The 19,967-nt window shown below is 36.6% G+C and overlaps 1 protein-coding gene across 1 annotated transcript in view; it reads left to right on the top strand.

Moving 5' to 3' along the window:
• LOC131950003 (neurogenic locus notch homolog protein 1) overlaps positions 1–19,967 on the top strand; it is a 43,513-nt gene that overhangs the window by 14,294 nt on the left and 9,252 nt on the right. Inside the window, exon 8 of the mRNA XM_059312376.1 lies at positions 17,317–17,430. Coding sequence (XP_059168359.1) covers positions 17,317–17,430 — 114 coding nt within the window. The remainder of the gene's footprint in view (positions 1–17,316; positions 17,431–19,967) is intronic.

Genomic DNA, 19,967 nt, shown 5'->3' with positions numbered 1-19,967 from the left:
AACAAAAATGTAAATCATCTTTCCCTACCTCTTTTGTTAATGTAGCAGGTTATTATAGAAGTTCCTGGCTTAGTTCATTAATTGCTAGGGTGAGCCTTGTCTGAATGCATGCAAGTGAGAGCTAATTCACAGATTAGACAATATGCTTATCATTTGAAACAGCTTTTAAAGTGTTGGTTAGGCCCTACAACCTCACCACGTGATCGGACGAAATGTTGGATAGAACTTTCACTTGCTGTCAGGGGCGGAACTACAGTGCCGCCAGACACCGCAATGCCGAGGGGGGGGGGGGGCACGCCATTTAGGGGCCCACTGCCTACCATAATCAATTTTTGTATAGTTAAAAAAAATAATTTTCTAGCATTTTTTACTTCTTTTGTAAAAAAAGAATACTGTACCTGCGGTTGGATTATCTTTATTCTATAGACACCATCCCACGCTCTTTATTTTTAAACCACTGTGAAAGCCGAGTCCTCTTTCTTCTACAATCAAACAATAGCTGTTGGCGGCAACATTCTTTAGAAAAGAGGCCGCTAGATATTAAGACGACTTTTGCTTCTTTATAACGTTGGTTAGGGCCCACAATCCATGGTGATTCTACTGTATTTATTTTGTATTGGTAGAACTACTATTCTGTACTAGCATGTATTCTACAAATAATCAGAAAGAATATAATAACAATAATTTCGGTTGTATGTACATTTAATTATTTTTACTTTGGGGGTCATTCATAAATGACATGACGCTTTTTTGACGATTTCTACCCCCCCCCCCCCACTCTCCTCCGTCACACATTGTCCCAAAAAGTCAGCCCCCCCCCTATTTTGTAAATAACAAACAGATCTACTACAGTACTGATGTTGTACAGTAGCTAACACATGCTGTTGTGTAAAAAAAAATATAAGCATGAGCTGTAGTGTGAAAGATAGGAAAACGTTCAAAACACTTCCATGACTTATTTCCCTTTTTAAAATAGTTAAATAGGGTTACTATAAGCTCCTTGTAATAGATTTGTACTAAACAAATTAAAAAGCAATTACTTCTCATAATTTTTTTTAAATACATAAGAATGACATAGTATAAAAAGGAAATGTATTAACAATTAAATAATATAAATAAAAAAAAAAATAAACATACAAAAACAAAAGAGAACACCAGAAACCATTCAAAGCTTTCATGTTTTATATTCTTTTGACCGGTAAGAGAATAATGCACTCACACACATGATATGTAGTAATTTGTTTTAATTGAAAAAAACCAAGACATTTTTTTTTCAAAACCCGGTTAGGCCTGAATGATCATCCTATTTTCGTATTATGTATATATATATATATATATATATATATATATATATATATATATATATATATATATATATATATAATATGATCATTTATGATATATATGACAATTATTTTGCGGGGTAGCCCTTTTTTTCTAGTTCCGCCACTGAACTTGCTGTCAATTTGTAAGCGGGTTCAAACGTAAAGTAGTGTCTCAGAATTTGGCTGTTGACCGTGTTTCTTAAACTCTGAAATCAACTTTTTTTTTATTGTCATAAGAGAACGCTGGTCCGGACTATATTATTGGGGGTCGTCGGCGTTATGTAAACATGTCATGATAGGAGGTGACGGCAGCTGCCATTTTTATCAGAGAGAGTGCACGTGTTTGATGTTTATTAAACAAAATGGAAAACGCTTGTAATTTAAATATAAACCTTGGTTTTTGTAGTAAAGGTTTACAATTTTGTAGTAAAGTTACATTTAATATGGTTTGTAAAAACAAAACAGGACCCTGGGCTATATCCGTCTCAACCCTCGTTTCAATCCGCCACTTAGAGGGGGTGGGGTGGGGCAGGCCACACTGGTAGACATCAACTAAAGTGGTGACACCAAATGTCAAGCTGCACTAATCAAACAACGTTTGTTGGTTTAAGATTCATTTTTGTTTAGACGCACGTCAAAGGAGTTGGATAAAAGCATGTAACAATGCCAGGTATAGTTTGTATAATGCTGTGACAATAATTGATCAGTGTTATATCATTTCGAACGTGCGAATAACAGGGTGGGATGGATAAACGTGCTACCCAATCAGAAAATGTCGTTTTAAGATTAAATGCTAGGTTGTTGGTTTAGTAAGTGATTGATGTGGCAATTTTACTCGTTATCCTCCGGCCGAAAAACAAACAATCACACTTTTATTCATGGCAAGTGCACGGTAAATAATGTCAGCAAATTTTAATACTCCCATTCTCACAGATTTTACACACTAGAATAAACCCCGACAACACGGTATACATTAAAATAAATCCTGACAACACGGTACAAACTAAAAAAAACGTGACAACACTGTAGCCTACACACTAAAATAAACCCCGACAACACTGTACACACTAAAATAAACCCTGACAACACTTTACACACTAAAATAAACCCTGACAACACGGTACACACTAAAATAAACCCTGACAACACGGTACAAACTAAAAAAAATCTTGACAACACGGTAGCCTACACACTAAAATAAACCCTAACAACACGGTACACACTAAAATAAACCCTGACAACTAAAATAAACCCTGACAACTAAAATAAACCCTGACAACACGGTACACACTAAACGAAACCCTAACAACACGGTACACACTAAAATAAACCCTGACAACTAAAATAAACCCTGACAACACGGTACGCACTAAAATAAATCCTGACAAAATGGTACGCACTAAAATAAACCTGACAAAACGGTACACACTGAACTAAACCCTGACAACATGGTACACACTAAACTAAACCCTGACAAAACGGTACACACTAAACTAAACCATGACAACACAGTACACACTAAATAAACCCTGACAACACGGTACACACTAAACTAAACCCTGACAAAACGGTACACACTAAAATAAACCCTGACAACATGGTACACACTAAATCAAAATTATATTGACTATTTGCACTTTCATCAACAAAATCCCATATCTAACAGTTACAACCACTTTCAGATTACAGCACTCTACCCACTTATTTGTTTTTAAGAATCCCCCCCCTCCCCCCCCCCCCCCCCCCCCCAATTTACACCTGTTGACCGGGGAGTTAGGATATAGAAATACTATGAGGAAAGTCAGCAAAAAACCGCATGTAAATTTATTAAGTACTAATAATATTCCGCACTATTATACACATTTTTTTTTTTGCGCTCACTTGGTGGGCAATTCTTTTTTTCTACGGGAGTCTACATTAACGTCACATGGTTTTTTTAATAGGCACCCATGTTTCTGCAGATTGTGGTGTGTTTTTTAATAAGCACCCATGTTTCTTGACTATTTTCCTGTCATTTCGATACATACTGAGGATTCCATGCAATAAATGATGCTTTTAACCCTTGTCAATTTAAACTCAATATTCAAAGAATCTGGATATTTACATATTTTTTTTTAGTTTGGAGTTCGATTTTGTACTCCCTGTTTATAAAATTAATATAACCACACATATATTGTTATGGCGGTTACGTGTCTCTTAAATACAAAAGGGAAAATTGATATTGAAATAGGTCATTCCCACGGGAAAAATTATTTTTTTTGGAAGATTAAGTGTTCTTAGATGTGTCTCGTGGATTGAGTGCTGCCTACCGTGTATTGGTTTACAGTGTATTGTATTGACTTAAAGTTTATTGATACACTGAGTTGACGAGTTTTTGTGAACACAATATGAGATTTGGTTACACAGAAAATACGAGGATAAGTGGAGGGTTTTTGTTTGTTTCTGGATTATGTGTAGTGTCGTATACATGCAGATACCCTTGCATACATACACATACATGTATACATATATACAAAAATTCTCATGCATACATACTAACATATGCATATTTACATATGCATATGCAAACATACCATGCATATATACACACTTGCATACATACACATGCATACACACACATGCATACATTACATGCATACATATATACCCTACATGCATATATTTCCATGCATACAAACACATACATACATATACATGCATATATTCTTATGTATAAAAAATATGCATAAACACCATTCTTACTAATAGTCAATAGAGTCATCCATATTATTTTTACGTTAACGAACTGTGGTTAAATTATAATATTAATATAAAGAATTAACTATTTTAATTCGATACTAAATATTGGCATCGATACTATTACAATAAAATGAACACAGTATGTTTTTTCATATTAATAAATCTATTGCAACAGCGACAGTGATAACGTTAATCTTCTTTTTCGTTGTTAATTAAATGTTCAAAGAGATTTCCTCCAACACAATTAAGTATTACGCGTCAACTTATCATGCGCCATATTATTATATGCCGTTGACTCCGATTTAAGCCCGCTTTTCTTTCTAGATTCGCTTCCATAGCTTCTATCCATCCAAGAACAAACTAAAAGGCAGTAGTTGTTTAATTTTGGAGTTTTCTCTCCTAGAAGATTTTAAAATAAAATACACCCCGACTACATGGCTCACAACAAAATGAAACTCGACAGAACTGTTCACAATAGAATTAACATCAACAGAATTGTCCACACCAAAATGAAACCCGACAACATGGCTAGCAACAAAAGGAACCCTTCTCATGAGGTCCATGTTCAGAAAGCTGGAGTGGATTTCTTTAAAAAATTGAAAGTCTCCAAAATTAAACAACTGCTGCCTTGTAGTTTGTTCTTGGTTGGACAAAGACTATGGAAGGAAATCCAAAAAGAAAAGCAGGCTGAAGTCGGAGTCAATGGCCTCAATGGCGCATAACCAGTTGACACGTATCCTAAATTGCGATGAAGGCGTGGTTGAGTCAACTAGGAGGGGTAGTTTGGAAAATTTAGTTTTCGTATTTTAAAAACACTAAAAATTATTTTAAATGTTAAATTTGATTTATTTTGTTAAAGAAATAAGTGGAAACCCCACAATTTTTCCAAAACTAAAAGTACAATTAAAAAAATATTCAATTGGTCAAGTTACTTTGACGGCTTCACTTCCTTGTGAACCCATCACGTGATAAGCCAGTTTAATTACCCTGGTAACAGGGTGTGCCAACACGGACACACCTGCCCTCCCCCTCTCCCCGGTGTCTCCAGTCAACCGGAACGCTTGTGTAAGACCCTTGTGACAACCGCTGAAGGCAATCAAGTAAAAGTTTTAATTGCTTGTCCCGTAGGTGGGACATTTTCTCACCTTTTGATATTACACTTTCTCACCTTGATGACGTCAGACATCTCTCGATACTGATCTCTGCAGTGTCTAGATATAACAACGTTTAAAAAAACTTACTTAGCAGCCCGCATACGTGAAGTCAAGAACTAAATAAAATACTTAAAAAAAACTTTTTAAAAAACCACGTTTTTCTTGTGGACTAAAAAGTAGAAAATAACTATTTACATACATTTGATGACAAAAAACGTGGGTACGTTCACCATCAAATTTCCCGACCCATCTGCCCGACCCACGTTTTTTGTCATCAAATGTATGTAAATAGTTATTTTCTACTTTTTAGTCCACAAGAAAAACGTGGTTTTTTAAAAAGTTTTTTTTAAGTATTTTATTTTCTCCTTTTTAGTCCGTTGCTACACATGAAAAACGTGGTTTTTAAAAAGTTTTTTATATAGTTTATTTTCTCCTTTATCTAATCACTTGATTAAGTATGACTTGACTAAGTGTTTTAAATACACGGACTAAAAAAATCTTGAGCGACCGATACGCTTTAAACAGAGAAAGGGTGTAATTTACGTTGCTGGCGTGGAGATCTACTCACGAATCACGTGATCAAATCTCCCATAAACAAACAAATAAACGCGAAGCTGAGTTAAGGAAAAACGTGTTTATGTGTATTTTAGCATGCCCAGCGTACCAACCGTGTCACCGTTAACAATGTGTTACCGTGTCCGTTCTCCTTTTTAGTCCGTTGCTACACATAAAAAACGTGGTTTTTTAAAAAGTTTTTTTTTAAGTATTTTATTTTCTCCTTTTTAGTCCGTTGCTACACATGAAAAACGTGGTTTTTAAAAAAGTGTTTATAAATACACGGACTAAAAATCTTGAGCGACCAGGATTCGAACCTGGGTTGTCGCGGCCACAACGCGAAGTACTAACCACTATACGATCACGGCCAGCGCGCTCACATCGATTGGGGCCGAAGTAACTGTGTCAATAGGCCTCAAGTCTTGTCGGTATCTTTAGAAATCATGTCCTCAATTTTATGGTCCTTGGGGCGTAATTAAATTAAGCTAATTACGGTCACTAATTGCTAGTTTTTATGATTGCATCTGAAATTGTTAGGCGAAAGTAGCATGCATGCCAAATTTCAGGTCTCTAGAGCAATCAGAAGTGGGCTAATTTTCGATGTCAATTTTAACAACAAACATCCAAACAAACAAACAAACGCGAAGCTGAGTTAAGAAAAACGTTTTAAAATATTCTTCTTCATGCCTAGCGATCCCTTGAGCAGAAGAAGTAGAGCTCGTTTGTTTATTGATTTCGGTATATGAGGGGATGGTTTATTCAACGCTTCGTCCAGCTGTCTTTACTTTACCTAACGTTGGTCAGGTACCCATTAGAGCTGGGTGGACTCAGTCATGTACTACAGTCACAGTTTCGAACTGAGATTCGAACTCGATACCTTCAAGCTAGCAGCCAAACGAACAACCAGCACATATAGCGCTATGTATGGTCTGGCTCATATCATACCACATACACATTTAGCATACGTTATCACGTGAAAGGGGACTGTGTGGCCTAACAGTAGAGAGCTAGACTGCTTTATTGAAAGTCTCGAGTTCGAATCCAGGTTTTAAGTCAGTAGAATGTTGACTTACTTGACTTACTTACTTGACTTAGTCCTCTTTGCTCCTCATGGAACATAGGGCCTCGAATCCAGGTTGAAGTCAGTAGAATGTTAGGAAAAACAAAATGCAGTTGGGCATAGTGCTGACCATAGTATACCTTCATACGCTAATGTGTCTGAAACACATGAACTCTACTTCGTCCGTCTGTCTTGGGCACGGATGGGATAAGACGATGATCAAGTTAAAAGACTTAGAAATTTGAGATGACATCTCGCATATCAAGTTGTATATAACTCAAAATACTACACAAAATACTACACAAAAACACATAGAATTTGACATAAAATACAAAAACAGTTTGCAATAGAAACATAAGATAAGCAATAGTGGCTATAAAATCAAATAGAACATACAACACTACAAATAAGAACACATACAACATGACATAAATTTTTGACAGACACAATGACACAACGCGCCCATTAAAAACGCGTTATCTGATTTCTGTATACCTTTCTGAATGGATGAGTGGATCATCTTTTCGCTGCTCCACCCAAATTCTAATCCACCCCAACCAAGGTCAAGGTAACTTTAAACCGAAATATTTTAACCTGCGGCCATATGAGTCTACGTCTAAACCACGTGACAAAATCATGTGACACAATCACTTTTAAAAAAATCTGCTAACTTTCGAATTTTCAAACTTTTTCTATATGCCTAAATATAACCTAGATTACGTTTACCTTTTATTTTTCTAATCTATTCAATAGTGGCGTCACTAAGTCGGGGTTGTCATCCGGTGCGGTAACTGGGAATGCCACCCAACCGGCCAACCCTCTTCACAAAATTATCATTTTAACTTTCTCCTCTCCACTTACTATTTTAATAATTTAATTGTATATAACATTGGTATAAAAGTAATTTAAAATCAATTTGACTTAGTTACTCTCTTTATTATGTCATATGTTTATCAATTTTAAATTTTTTATGAAAAAAATAACATGAAATTTAATGTAACGTAAGAACTAACGAAAACCTTTGCCATCAAAACAGAGTTTCTTCCAGGCATCTCTTCGGGGGGCTTTGCCCCCCCCCCCCCCTCTCCCAAAAATTTCTTACCGCCCCCCCCCCCCCCACAAACGAAATGAAATTTATATAGAAAATATATACTTTTAACAGTGTCCGCCCCCCCCCCCCCGCCCCCCCGAAGAAAGTTTATCGCCCCCCCCCCCCCCGAAAATTTCAAGTGCCCCCCCCCCCCGGAGAAAAAAGTCTGGAAGAAACACTGCATCAACATAAACCCCTTCACTGCTGCATATAGATCTAGATAGAAATAAATCTTAACTTTACCATTTCAGGTTTCAAATGTACAAAAAAAATGTGATTTTTTTGTTATGTAAATGTGTTTTTGTTGAGTGGGTGGCTGTAGCTGTGGGAGTAGCGTACACGAACAGGAAAGTTGACAAGATTTGGGGCGTGCTCAGGCAGCGTACGATCACGTGACAAAACAACATCCGGTTTCAATTTCTCGTCTGCTGGAGTCCACACCTGAGGCTAGGTCTGCTTGACCTTGTGAAAGTAGCGGGAAAAGGGGAGGTGGGGGGGGGGGGGGTGAGTGGAAGGTGTGACGGCTTAGAATTATGGTTGAATTAATCCAGTGTTTCTTCCAGACTTTTTTCTTCGGGGAGAGGGGGCGGACACTGTTAAAAGTATATATTTTCTATATAAATTATATAAATTTCATTTCGTTCTGGGGGCGGTAGAATATTTTCGGGGGGCTTAGCCCCCCCCCCCCCGAAGAGATGCCTGGAAGAAACACTGAATTAATCAACGACAGACTTAAACCTCCAACCAAAGATTATTTAAACCTACAAATGGAAGTGGTAGATCTACATTTCTTTGCTGCACCCTCATATATCACCCTTTGGATACTTCTTAATCCAAAAAAAAAAAAAAATAAAAGAACAAAAACAATAAATCACATAGCTATATTTCTTATGCTAGGGGATTTTTTGTTTTTTGTTTTTGTTTTTAAACGTAATTTTTGGAGGTTTCCTTCAACTAAATTTAACATGAGGTGTCCAAATATTAAGCACCGTATAACACGTTGATTCCTCCTTCAGCTTGTTCAGAGGCGTAGAAGTGCGAGGCGGGGGGTACGGACCGCACCGGGTGCCACCATATAAAGAGGGTGACACCAAGACAAAAATAGAAAAATATATGTAGAAAAAAAAAAGATCATTCCATTTAAATAAAATGGTGGCTAATTAGAGTTTAATTGTTATTTAAGAGTAAAATTGTCAAATCCCGACTAGGGGGGGGGGTGATATGACCTAAACTTACTAACTATAGAGAAAACAATGTTACATCAAGCTATATTAATAACCAACTATAGATAAGCACCGATACTATCATCCGTGCAAAGTTTAGACTTTAGGCCTACCAAAGGTGGGGTGGGGTGGGGGGGGGGGGGAGAAGATGACACCAACGTTCACCTCTAGTTTCCGCACCGGGAGACACCCGACCTAGCAACGCCACTGAGCTTGCTCATCTTTCTGGATTTGCTTCCATAGCCTTCGTTAAACACAAGAACAATCCGCTAGTCAGCACTTGTTTGATTTTAGAGTTGTCTCTCCTAGATGGGTTGTTTTTCCTAGCTAACAAACTTTAATCTACCTAAGGTTTTGATCTCGGGACTTTGAAATTTGTTATCATGTGCTCTCCCACCCGACCATGCCATCACATAGTTAGGGAATAACTAGTAATTGTTGCAATGACTTTTAACAGAGTTAAAAAAAAATTATATTTCGGATAAACTCAGCTCTCCCAAGGATAATAACTCTTGTTCACCACAGGAACGATAATCAGCTAGTGGTATTAAAATGAGATGACACGTTTCATTAAATTTTTAAAATATTTTATAAGACACAATTAACTATAAAGCTTAATTAATCTCCAGTGTTCTATTATAAAAACGTAGTTGAATTGTTGAAGGAAATGGATGGGTTTTTAATTATGTACCTTAATTATGACGTTATCGTTCACGCAGTGGCGTAGCGAGGTCGGGTGTCACCCGGTGCGGCACTTAATGGTGTCACCCTCCAGAGGTGCAGTGACCCTTCCCGGGAACAAACTTTAAATTTCCGATTTGCACCCCCCCCCCCCCCTCAAACTTTCGATTTGCACCTCTAAAAGACTATTTAACATTCGAATTAATCACTTAACTAAGTGGAATTATCATTTTTCTCTATATATTTTGCTCTTTTTTGCCTTGGTGTCACCCCCCCCCCTGAATGGTGTCACCCGGTGCGATCCGCACCCCCCGCCCCCCCCCCCCCCCCCCCGCTACGCCTCTGCGTTCACGGTGCATTGCGCAACATACCATCTATTTTGGGTATTTTAATAACATCATTATTAAAGAAAGGCCATATTTTTTTCAAGATTTAAAATGTTGGAATAATTTTTATGATTAATCATGAGGTAATACCTGTTTCAGAATAGAAAATGACGTCATTAAATCCTGTATCACCTGGTGTGACCGGCCTCCCCCCCCCCCCTCCCATACACACATAGCCTCGCTTTGCGACGCTTATTAAATTAAGCGGGCTATAATTATCACGACCCCAAATAACCCCTAAACGTCTGTTGCTAAAAATAGCTGCAGTCACGCCTGGCTTCCCACGTGACATTTCTGCTTACAATTATCTATTGTTGTCTCGGTGACGTCAAAGTTGTCTCCCTTTGTTTGACTGACGTTCGTGTTACAACAAAAAAAAAAAAAAAAAAAAAAAAAAAAAAAAAAAAAAAAAATTAAGCCCAATGAACGCCGTCAACCAATAACCCTAATTAAAAACTTGTTTACCAGGAATCTAGGTAAAATTTTACCTGTCGCTTGTTTTGACAATCAGCATGATTGGTAGCATGTCATGTTTTTCATTTAGCAGACGTGTTAATCAGCTTCATAATTAAGCATGTTCGTGCGTTCGTTAAAACGCCACCACTCTTTTATGCTACTTTATTTATAGCACTATATTAATTTTGATAAGTTGTATTTAAAAAAAAATAAACACTTGATTTTTTATTTATTCGTTTACGGTAATAATTTTTTAAACATGACAGAAACCGATTTAATGCACGTTTTTATTAGAATTCAAGTAACTAAAAATAAATTATGTTAAGAGTATAGTCAGTAAACATTAAAGGTCAAAAGTACTGAAATATTTTATTTCAATTTTTTTTTAAAAATCCAATTCATTTTTTTTTTAAATTTATTAGCTAAATTAATAAACTAAATTTTGTGTATTTTACACACAGGAAAAATAAACATTAGTAGAAAGCTGGACAAAATTCCACCAATTTTAAATTGCGCACACGAAAAAAAATAATCTACTACAAATCAACTTTCATTTAGCGTGAATATTTACAAACATTTACATTCTCAAGTATAAAATCACACATAAACAGTCACACCACGTTCTGGTTGGTGCCGTCTAGTTTATAAATTGATTTTACAAATACCCCCCCCCACACCCCCCCCCCCCCACCCCCACAGCCCCGACACCACACTTCACCTTGTTGTTATTATATATAAACAGTCAGCGGTAAAGCAGTATCCTAAGTTTATATGCTCGATTTCCAAGATATATTTATGTTGTTGCTCGTCTACTTTCTTATATCAGCTGGTTCTAAAACAAGTTTAATTTATTTACTCTGTCATGGTCAGACATAAATTAATTCATTAGTTAATTAATGATAAATTCTTACCTCAATAATATACACATTCGGGTTCCAAGTGTACACAACCGCTGTACACAGATCGTGTACATGTGTCGTACAGATTAATCCATCAAATAAGGAAATTCATTCACAAATAGGTTAAGCCATTCACGTGTGAATGAACACACTAATTACATAAGTTTTAAAACGGCACATTAATCACATAAGTTGTAAAAGAACACGACACTAATTACATAAGTTTTAAAACGGCACATTAATCACATAAGTTGTAAAAGAACACAACACATATATATAAGTTTTAAAACGGCACATTAATCACATAAGTTGTAAAAGAACACTAATTCCATATGTTGTAAAACAGCACTTATCACATAAACGGTAAAACAACACACTAATCACATTAGTTGTAAAACGTAACACCAATCACATAAGATGTAAAACAACACACTAATCACATACGTTGTAAAACGAAATACCAATCACATAAGATGTAAAACAACACACTAATCACATACGTTGTAAAACAACACACTAATCACATACGTTGTAAAACAACACACTAATCACATAAGATGTAAAACAACACACTAATCACATAGTTTTAAAACAAAACACTGATCACATACGTTGTAAAACAACATACTAATCACATACGTTGTAAAACGAAATACCAATCACATAAGATGTAAAACAACACAATAATCACACACTTAGTAAAACAACACACTAATCACATAAAATGTAAAGCAACACACTAATCATATACATTGCAAAACAACACACTAAACACATACGTTGTTAAACAACACACTAATCACACACGTTGTAAAACAAAACACTAATCACATAAGATGTAAAACAACACACTAATCACACACGTTGTAAAACAAAACACTAATCACATAAGATGTAAAACAACACATTATTCATATCCGTCTCAGAAAGCACGAACACACTATAAGCTGGACAATGTCCTACCAGCCTTCATGTCATTATAACACGCTACAAAACCATTCTATATCAACATTTAAAACACATCACAAAATCACCATATTTCTACATTTAAACCACATCACAAAATCACCATATATCTACATTTAAACCACATCACAAAATCACCATATTTCTACATTTAAACCACATCACAAAATCACCATATATCTACATTTAAACCACATCACAAAATCACCATATTTCTACATTTAAACCACATCACAAAATCACCATATTTCTACATTTAAACCACATCACAAAATCACCATATTTCTACATTTAATTCACATTATAAAATCACCATATTTCTACATTTAAACCACATCACAAAATCACCATATTTCTACATTTAAAACACATCACAAAATCACCATATATCTACATTTAAACCAAATCACAAAATCACCATATATCTACATTTAAACCACATCACAAAAACACCATATTTCTACATTTAAACCAAATCACAAAATCACCATATATCTACATTTAAAACACATCACAAAATCACCATATATCTACATTTAAACCACATCACAAAATCACCATATTTCTACATTTAAAACACATCACAAAATCACCATATATCTACATTTAAACCACATCACAAAATCACCATATTTCTACATTTAAAACACATCACAAAATCACCATATTTCTACATTTAAAAACATCACAAAATCACTATATATCTACATTTAAACCACATCACAAAATCGCCATATATCTACATTTAAAACATCACAAAATCACCATATTTCTACATTTAAAACATCACAAAATCACCATATATCTACATTTAAACCACATCACAAAATCACTATATATCTACATTTAAAACATCACAAAATCACCATATTTCTACATTTAAAACACATCACAAAATCACCATATATCTACATTTAAAACACATCATAAAACCACCGAACCTGGTGTCACGCAATGACAACCAGGTCTGGAAGAATAGCTACACTTGTGAACTTTAACCTTCAAGAACTGGAACCCCAAGACGGGTAACTTTTTGTCAAAGCTAAACTACAACCTCCTTAATTATCTCATGATCTGTCTACTTCATGCTAAAATAACGGACCGCTAGGTGGGAGGGTTTTAACATATTTGTATGCGTATACAAGGAATTGAGATGGGATTGATGAAAGGAGAAATTTCAGTATTGTATGCTCAAACCTTTATCATAAGCACTTCACAGTGTTCTTTAATTCAGTAGTTTTGGTACGATAAATCAATACACTGGTGGGGGGGGGGGGTGTCATCCATAAATTACGTCACGCTTTTTTGGACGATTTTTACCTCCTCCCCCGTCACAAAAAGCCAGACACCCCACCCCCCCCAATGACGTCACACCTCAGTCTAAAACCTCCCCCCCCCCCCTCCCCCCAAAAAAAAATGCAGTTGAATTTCTCTTAAAATACGGTATTTTTCCAGAATTTTGCCTGAACTCTGTCAGCATATATTATTTTAATCAATTCCTATTACAGTTTATTAAAACAGTTTTCTTAAATGCTAAATAACGGCTAAAATTCGTTTTCTAACCAAGTTTTTTTATAATGTAAAAGTGTGACGTCACACCCTCTGAACCCGCCCCCCTCATCCACCCTCCCCCGCATCACACACCGTCACAAAATTACGGACTCCCCCTCTCCCCCCTATGAGTGTGACGTCATTTATGGACGACCCCTCTACAATACTGATGGTACAGTTATACAAAACATGTGGATACGAATAAAACAAGAGATTTAGTGTCTAAAATAACGCCACTGCGTATACAACAGGCAACCATGAATCTGACCACAGTGGTGTTTTTTTTTATTAGCACCAATGTTTCTAGACCACATCACGGTCATGTCGATACAGACTGTTAGGGATTCCAATCAGTAAATAAGGCCTGCAATCCTTACAAATGTTAACTCAATATTCAAACAATCCGGATTTTAACATACATTTTTTTTAGCATGGATTCGATTTTGTAGTCCCTGGTTATAAACATAACGACAGACATATTAATATAGCAGAGGCGTAGCGACCCTTCCCGGCGCCAGGGGACAGACTTTCGATTTGCACCCCCCCTCCCCCCCCCTCAGAGTTTCGATTCCCCCCCCCCCCTTAAACTTTCGATTTGCACCCCCCCCCTTTAAACTTTCAATTTGTTTTTCCAACCCATTTTGGCGCCCCCTAAGGTCGGCGCCCGGGGACATATGTCGTCCCCCCGCCCCTCCGCCCGCTACGCCTCTGCTGATATAGCGACCCAGTGTGTATTGAGAACTAAAGGAAAAGATGATATTGATACGGAACATTCACACACAATTATTAGAAAGCAAGAAAAAAAAATAATTTATTGGAAGATTGCATGATCTTAGATTGTCTCGTGGATTGAGTGCTGCCTACTTTGTATTGGTTTACAGTGTTTGATATGCTGAGCTGACAAGTTTTTGTGGACACATTATGATATTCGGTTACACAAAAAGTGCGAGGCAAAGTGGAAGTTTTTTGTTTCTTTCTGGATTATGTGTAAGGGTGTATACACGCTAATACATATGCACATATATATATATATATATATATATATATATATATATATATATATATATATATATATATATATATATATATATATATATACACATGCATATATTTTCATGCATACATAATAACATATGCATTATGCTAACAACACATGAATACATACATACAAATGCATACATACATACAAATGCATACATACATACAAAAGCATACATACATACAAATGCATACATACATACAAATGCATGCATACATATGCGTATATTCCCATGTATAAACACATATGCAAACTAGTAAGCATACATATATATGCATACATACACATGCATGCATGCATATATACAAATGCATACATACACATGCATTCATATACGCACATATTATACTCCCATCCATATATGCGCGTATCTGTTGGTGATGTTAAAGACACATTTGCTTAGTGATTTTCTCCAAACAGTTTTCTTAAATCCGAACACATGCACACACTTACGCACACATAGATAGACGTTTATTCCTAAATATAATCACTTAGTGTTTACGTATGGGCAGATTTTAATTATACCGTCAGCCGGAGAATCCAAAGTTACCTATCTGCACTTTACTCTCTGTCAGTTTCTGTCTTTAGGTTGACTTTACGGTTCTTCAGGCAAAAGGTAAAAAAAAAAAAAACTTGGTTTTAAGTAAGCGGTCGCTTTCTGGTCAAAGCTATGGTTAGAGTCAAGGTAGCCATAGGGATTGGCTGTGTTAGTTTTACTTGTATATTCAATGGTAGTGTTATTTAAGAGTAGTGATACGTATGTATATATTTTTCCCACGTTCAATAGCTCAATGTCTGTGGAGTATCAGCGGTATCGCGACACCATATATTATCTAGCACTGTCAGGTAGGCTTTGTAAGACACGCTCTGATGACCACAGGATACACTGACGGTTCTAGACAACCGTACGGGTTCAACGACCTGTCTTATGTTTTCAAGGTCACAACAGGACGTGTAAATGAGGGTGAAGAACGGGTATTTAACATAGTAAGGATTTTACGCCAGAACACGGTAACATAATACACACAAACACCCATAACATTCAGCAGCCTTTTTTAAACACATAAGCTATATAAACGCACTAAACACATACTCAATGAAACACACAAATCAACACATATTTTGGTCAGTGCTACAATTACACACACTGAACCGATTTTGAGACATGTATACATGTATACAAGCATACAATACAAGCACACATTCAAATGCGCGCGCACTAGTCTACACCAACGCACACACACTAACGTAAAATTATTGATTCCACAATTAAAATCTACAATAGAAGTGATCCCCTCAAATTCCTGTCCATTTCGTCACTAGTATTTATTTTGCTATTAATTAAGTACATGTACTTATGTACTAAAATAAAAATTTACAGGTCAAAATAATAATTGCTTTCGCCCCGTACCACGTTAAAAAGTTTGTTCAAAGGGATGTTACTCTTAATATTTTAACCCCAATTCAAACCAAGACAACTCTCTTGTAAACATATAGTTTAGTTTGGGCCAGAGCTGCCATACCGAAGCCGTTTAAGGGTCCAAAATCCGTCTAGTAAAAGCACAATATTTAATGTTGAAAAAGATTTGTTTCATAAAAATTGATCGCTCTTCAGTCACTTTGGGTTCGCTAACGGTTTATCATGTAGTAAAAAAATGTGTTTGTCTTGCTGTAGTTGATCTACCAAATACATTGACGTGCAGTAAAGATGTGTTTGTCTTGCTGTCGCCTGTCCTTTTGACGTACAGTAAGATTTGTTTGTCTTGCTGTAGTTGATCTACCAAATTATTGACGTGTAGTAAAAATGTGTTTGTCTTGCTGTAGTTGATCTACCTGCCCAATTGACGTGAAGTAAAATTGTGTTTGTCTTGCTGTAGTTGATCTACCAAATTATTGACGTGTAGTAAAAATGTGTTTGTCTTGCTGTAGTTGATCTACCTGCCCAATTGGCGTGAAGTAAAATTGTGTTTGTCTTGCTGTAGTTGATCTACCAAATTATTGACGTGTAGTAAAAATGTGTTTGTCTTGCTGTAGTTGATCTACTTGCCCAATTGACGTGAAGTAAAATTGTGTTTGTCTTGCTGTAGTTGATCTACCAAATTATTGACCTGCAGTAAAGATGTGTTTGTCTTGCTGTAGTTGATCTACCTCTCACATTGACGTCCAGTAAAGATGTGTTTGTCTTGTTACAGGTGTAGACTCCTGCCACGCCAGCCCATGTGCTGAGGGATCTACCTGCGTCGATCTGGTGGATGGGTTCGCTTGTCTGTGTCCAACACACAAGACAGGGAGGCTGTGTGAGACAGGTGAGTCATGACAGACAGGTAAGTCATGATAGACAAGTGAGTCAAGACAGACAGGTGAGTTATGGTAGACAGGTGAGTTATGGTAGACAGGTAAGTCATGATAGACAGGTAAGTCATGATAGACAAGTGAGTCATGACAGACAGGTGAGTCATGATAGACAGGTAAGTCATGATAGACAGGTGAGTCATGATAGACAGGTGAGTTATGGTAGACAGGTGAGTCATGGTAGACAGGTGAGTTATGGTAGACAGGTGAGTTATGTTAGACAGGTGAGTTATGTTAGACAGGTGAGTCATGATAGACAGGTGAGTTATGGTAGACAGGTGAGTTATGGTAGACAGGTAAGTCATGATAGACAGGTAAGTCATGATAGACAAGTGAGTCAAGACAGACAGGTGAGTTATGGTAGACAGGTGAGTTATGGTAGACAGGTAAGTCATGATAGACAGGTAAGTCATGATAGACAAGTGAGTCAAGACAGACAGGTGAGTTATGGTAGACAGGTGAGTTATGGTAGACAGGTAAGTCATGATAGACAGGTAAGTCATGATAGACAAGTGAGTCATGACAGACAGGTGAGTCATGATAGACAGGTAAGTCATGATAGACAGGTGAGTCATGATAGACAGGTGAGTTATGGTAGACAGGTGAGTCATGGTAGACAGGTGAGTTATGGTAGACAGGTGAGTTATGTTAGACAGGTGAGTTATGTTAGACAGGTGAGTCATGATAGACAGGTGAGTTATGGTAGACAGGTGAGTCATGATAGATAGGTGAGTCATGATGGATAGGTGACTCATGACAGACAGGTGGGAATCAATAGACAGGTGAATCATGGTAGACAGGTGAGTCATGACAGACAGGTAATTCATGATAGAAAGGTGAGTGATGATAGACAGGTGAGTCATGATAGATAGACGAGTCGTGATAGACAGATGAGCTGTGAAAGACAGGTGAGTCATGATAGACAGGTGAGTCATGATAGACAGGTGAGTAATGATAGAATGGTGAGTCATGATGGACAGGTGAGTCATGTTCGACAGACGAGTCATGATGGACAGATGAGATGTGAAAGACAGACGAGTCATGATAGGCAGTTGAGTCATGACAGACTGGTGAGTGTTGATAGACAGGTGAGTCATGATAGACAGATGAGTCATGATGGACAGGTGAGTCATGATAGACAGATAAGTTGTGAAAGACAGGTGAGTCATGATAGACAGATGAGTCATGATGGACAGGTGAGTCATGATAGACAGGTGAGTCATGATAGACAGGTGAGTCATGATAGACAGGTGAGTCATGATAGACAGATGAGTCATAATAGACAGGTGAGTCATGATAGACAGATGAGTCATGGTAGACAGGTGAGTTATGATAGACAGATGAGTCATAATAGACAGGTGTGTTGTGATAGACAGGTGTGTTATGATAGACAGGTGAGTTATGATGGATAGGTGAGTCATGATGGATACGTGAGTCATATTGGATAGGTCAGTCATGTTAGACAGGTGAGTCATAGTAGACAGGTAAGTCATGATAGACAGGTGAGTCAAGGGGAGGCACATTATGAAAAGCTGAGACTTGATAGACAGGTGACTCAGAATGGAAATCTGAAACATGATCGATATGTAGTCATGATAAACAATTGAGACAGGAAATCATTTATTTTCCCTTTTTTTATTTTCTTGTATTATTATAGAAGTATGCAATTTATGCAATTTTATTTCAGTACTTTAAAATTTTTATTTACAATAGTTTCATGACTATAAACTAATGCGCACAAAATAAACAGTATAACGCGCGTATAATAGCGAGGGAAGAGTAGCAGAAACCTACAATTTTTTAGAACATTTTAATTAATTCATAAAACACGATTTAAGCATCCAATTAAGTCAAACTGTATTGTGTTCAAGTCTTGACCCACGTGCCAATTTAGAAACGAATCTGTCATTTAGAAGTGCCCGAAATTCCGCTCGAGCGTTTTTATCTATGACGACTGGTAGACAGGGGCGGAACTACAGTGCCGCCAGACCCCGCAATGCGGGGGGGCCCACGCCATTTAGGGGCCCAGAGCCGACCATAATACATTTTTTTTATAGTTAAAAAAAAGTAAATTTTCTTTCATTTTTGACTTGATGGTTGTTTTGTAAAAAAATTACCGTAGCTGCGGTTGGATTATATTTATTCTATAGACACCACCCCACGCTCTTGTTTCTTCTTTTTCCCTTTGTTTTTAAACAACTTTGAAAGCCGAGTCTTTCTCCTACAATTAAACTTATCAAAGATAAGCAAATGTTCAAACCACTTCCATGACTTATTTCCCTTTTTAAAAAAACAGTCAAATAGGGGTGATCATAAGCTCCTTTTAATAGATTTGTACTAAACAAATTAAAAAGCAATTACTTCTCTTAATTATTATTTTTTTTATAAGTAATTACTAAAGAATGATATTGTATAAAAGGGAAATGTATTAAAATGTATTAAATTAATAATATTTTAAACATTAATAATATAACTACAAGAAAAAACATAA

The sequence above is a fragment of the Physella acuta genome, unplaced genomic scaffold (assembly GCF_028476545.2).
Source record: "Physella acuta isolate Inbredline_101_S28 unplaced genomic scaffold, ASM2847654v3 ptg000003l, whole genome shotgun sequence".
In the NCBI taxonomy this organism is placed as follows: Eukaryota; Metazoa; Mollusca; class Gastropoda; family Physidae; genus Physella; species Physella acuta.
The sequence above is the reverse complement of the archived record's forward strand: the minus strand, read 5'-3'. Positions and strand labels throughout refer to the sequence as shown.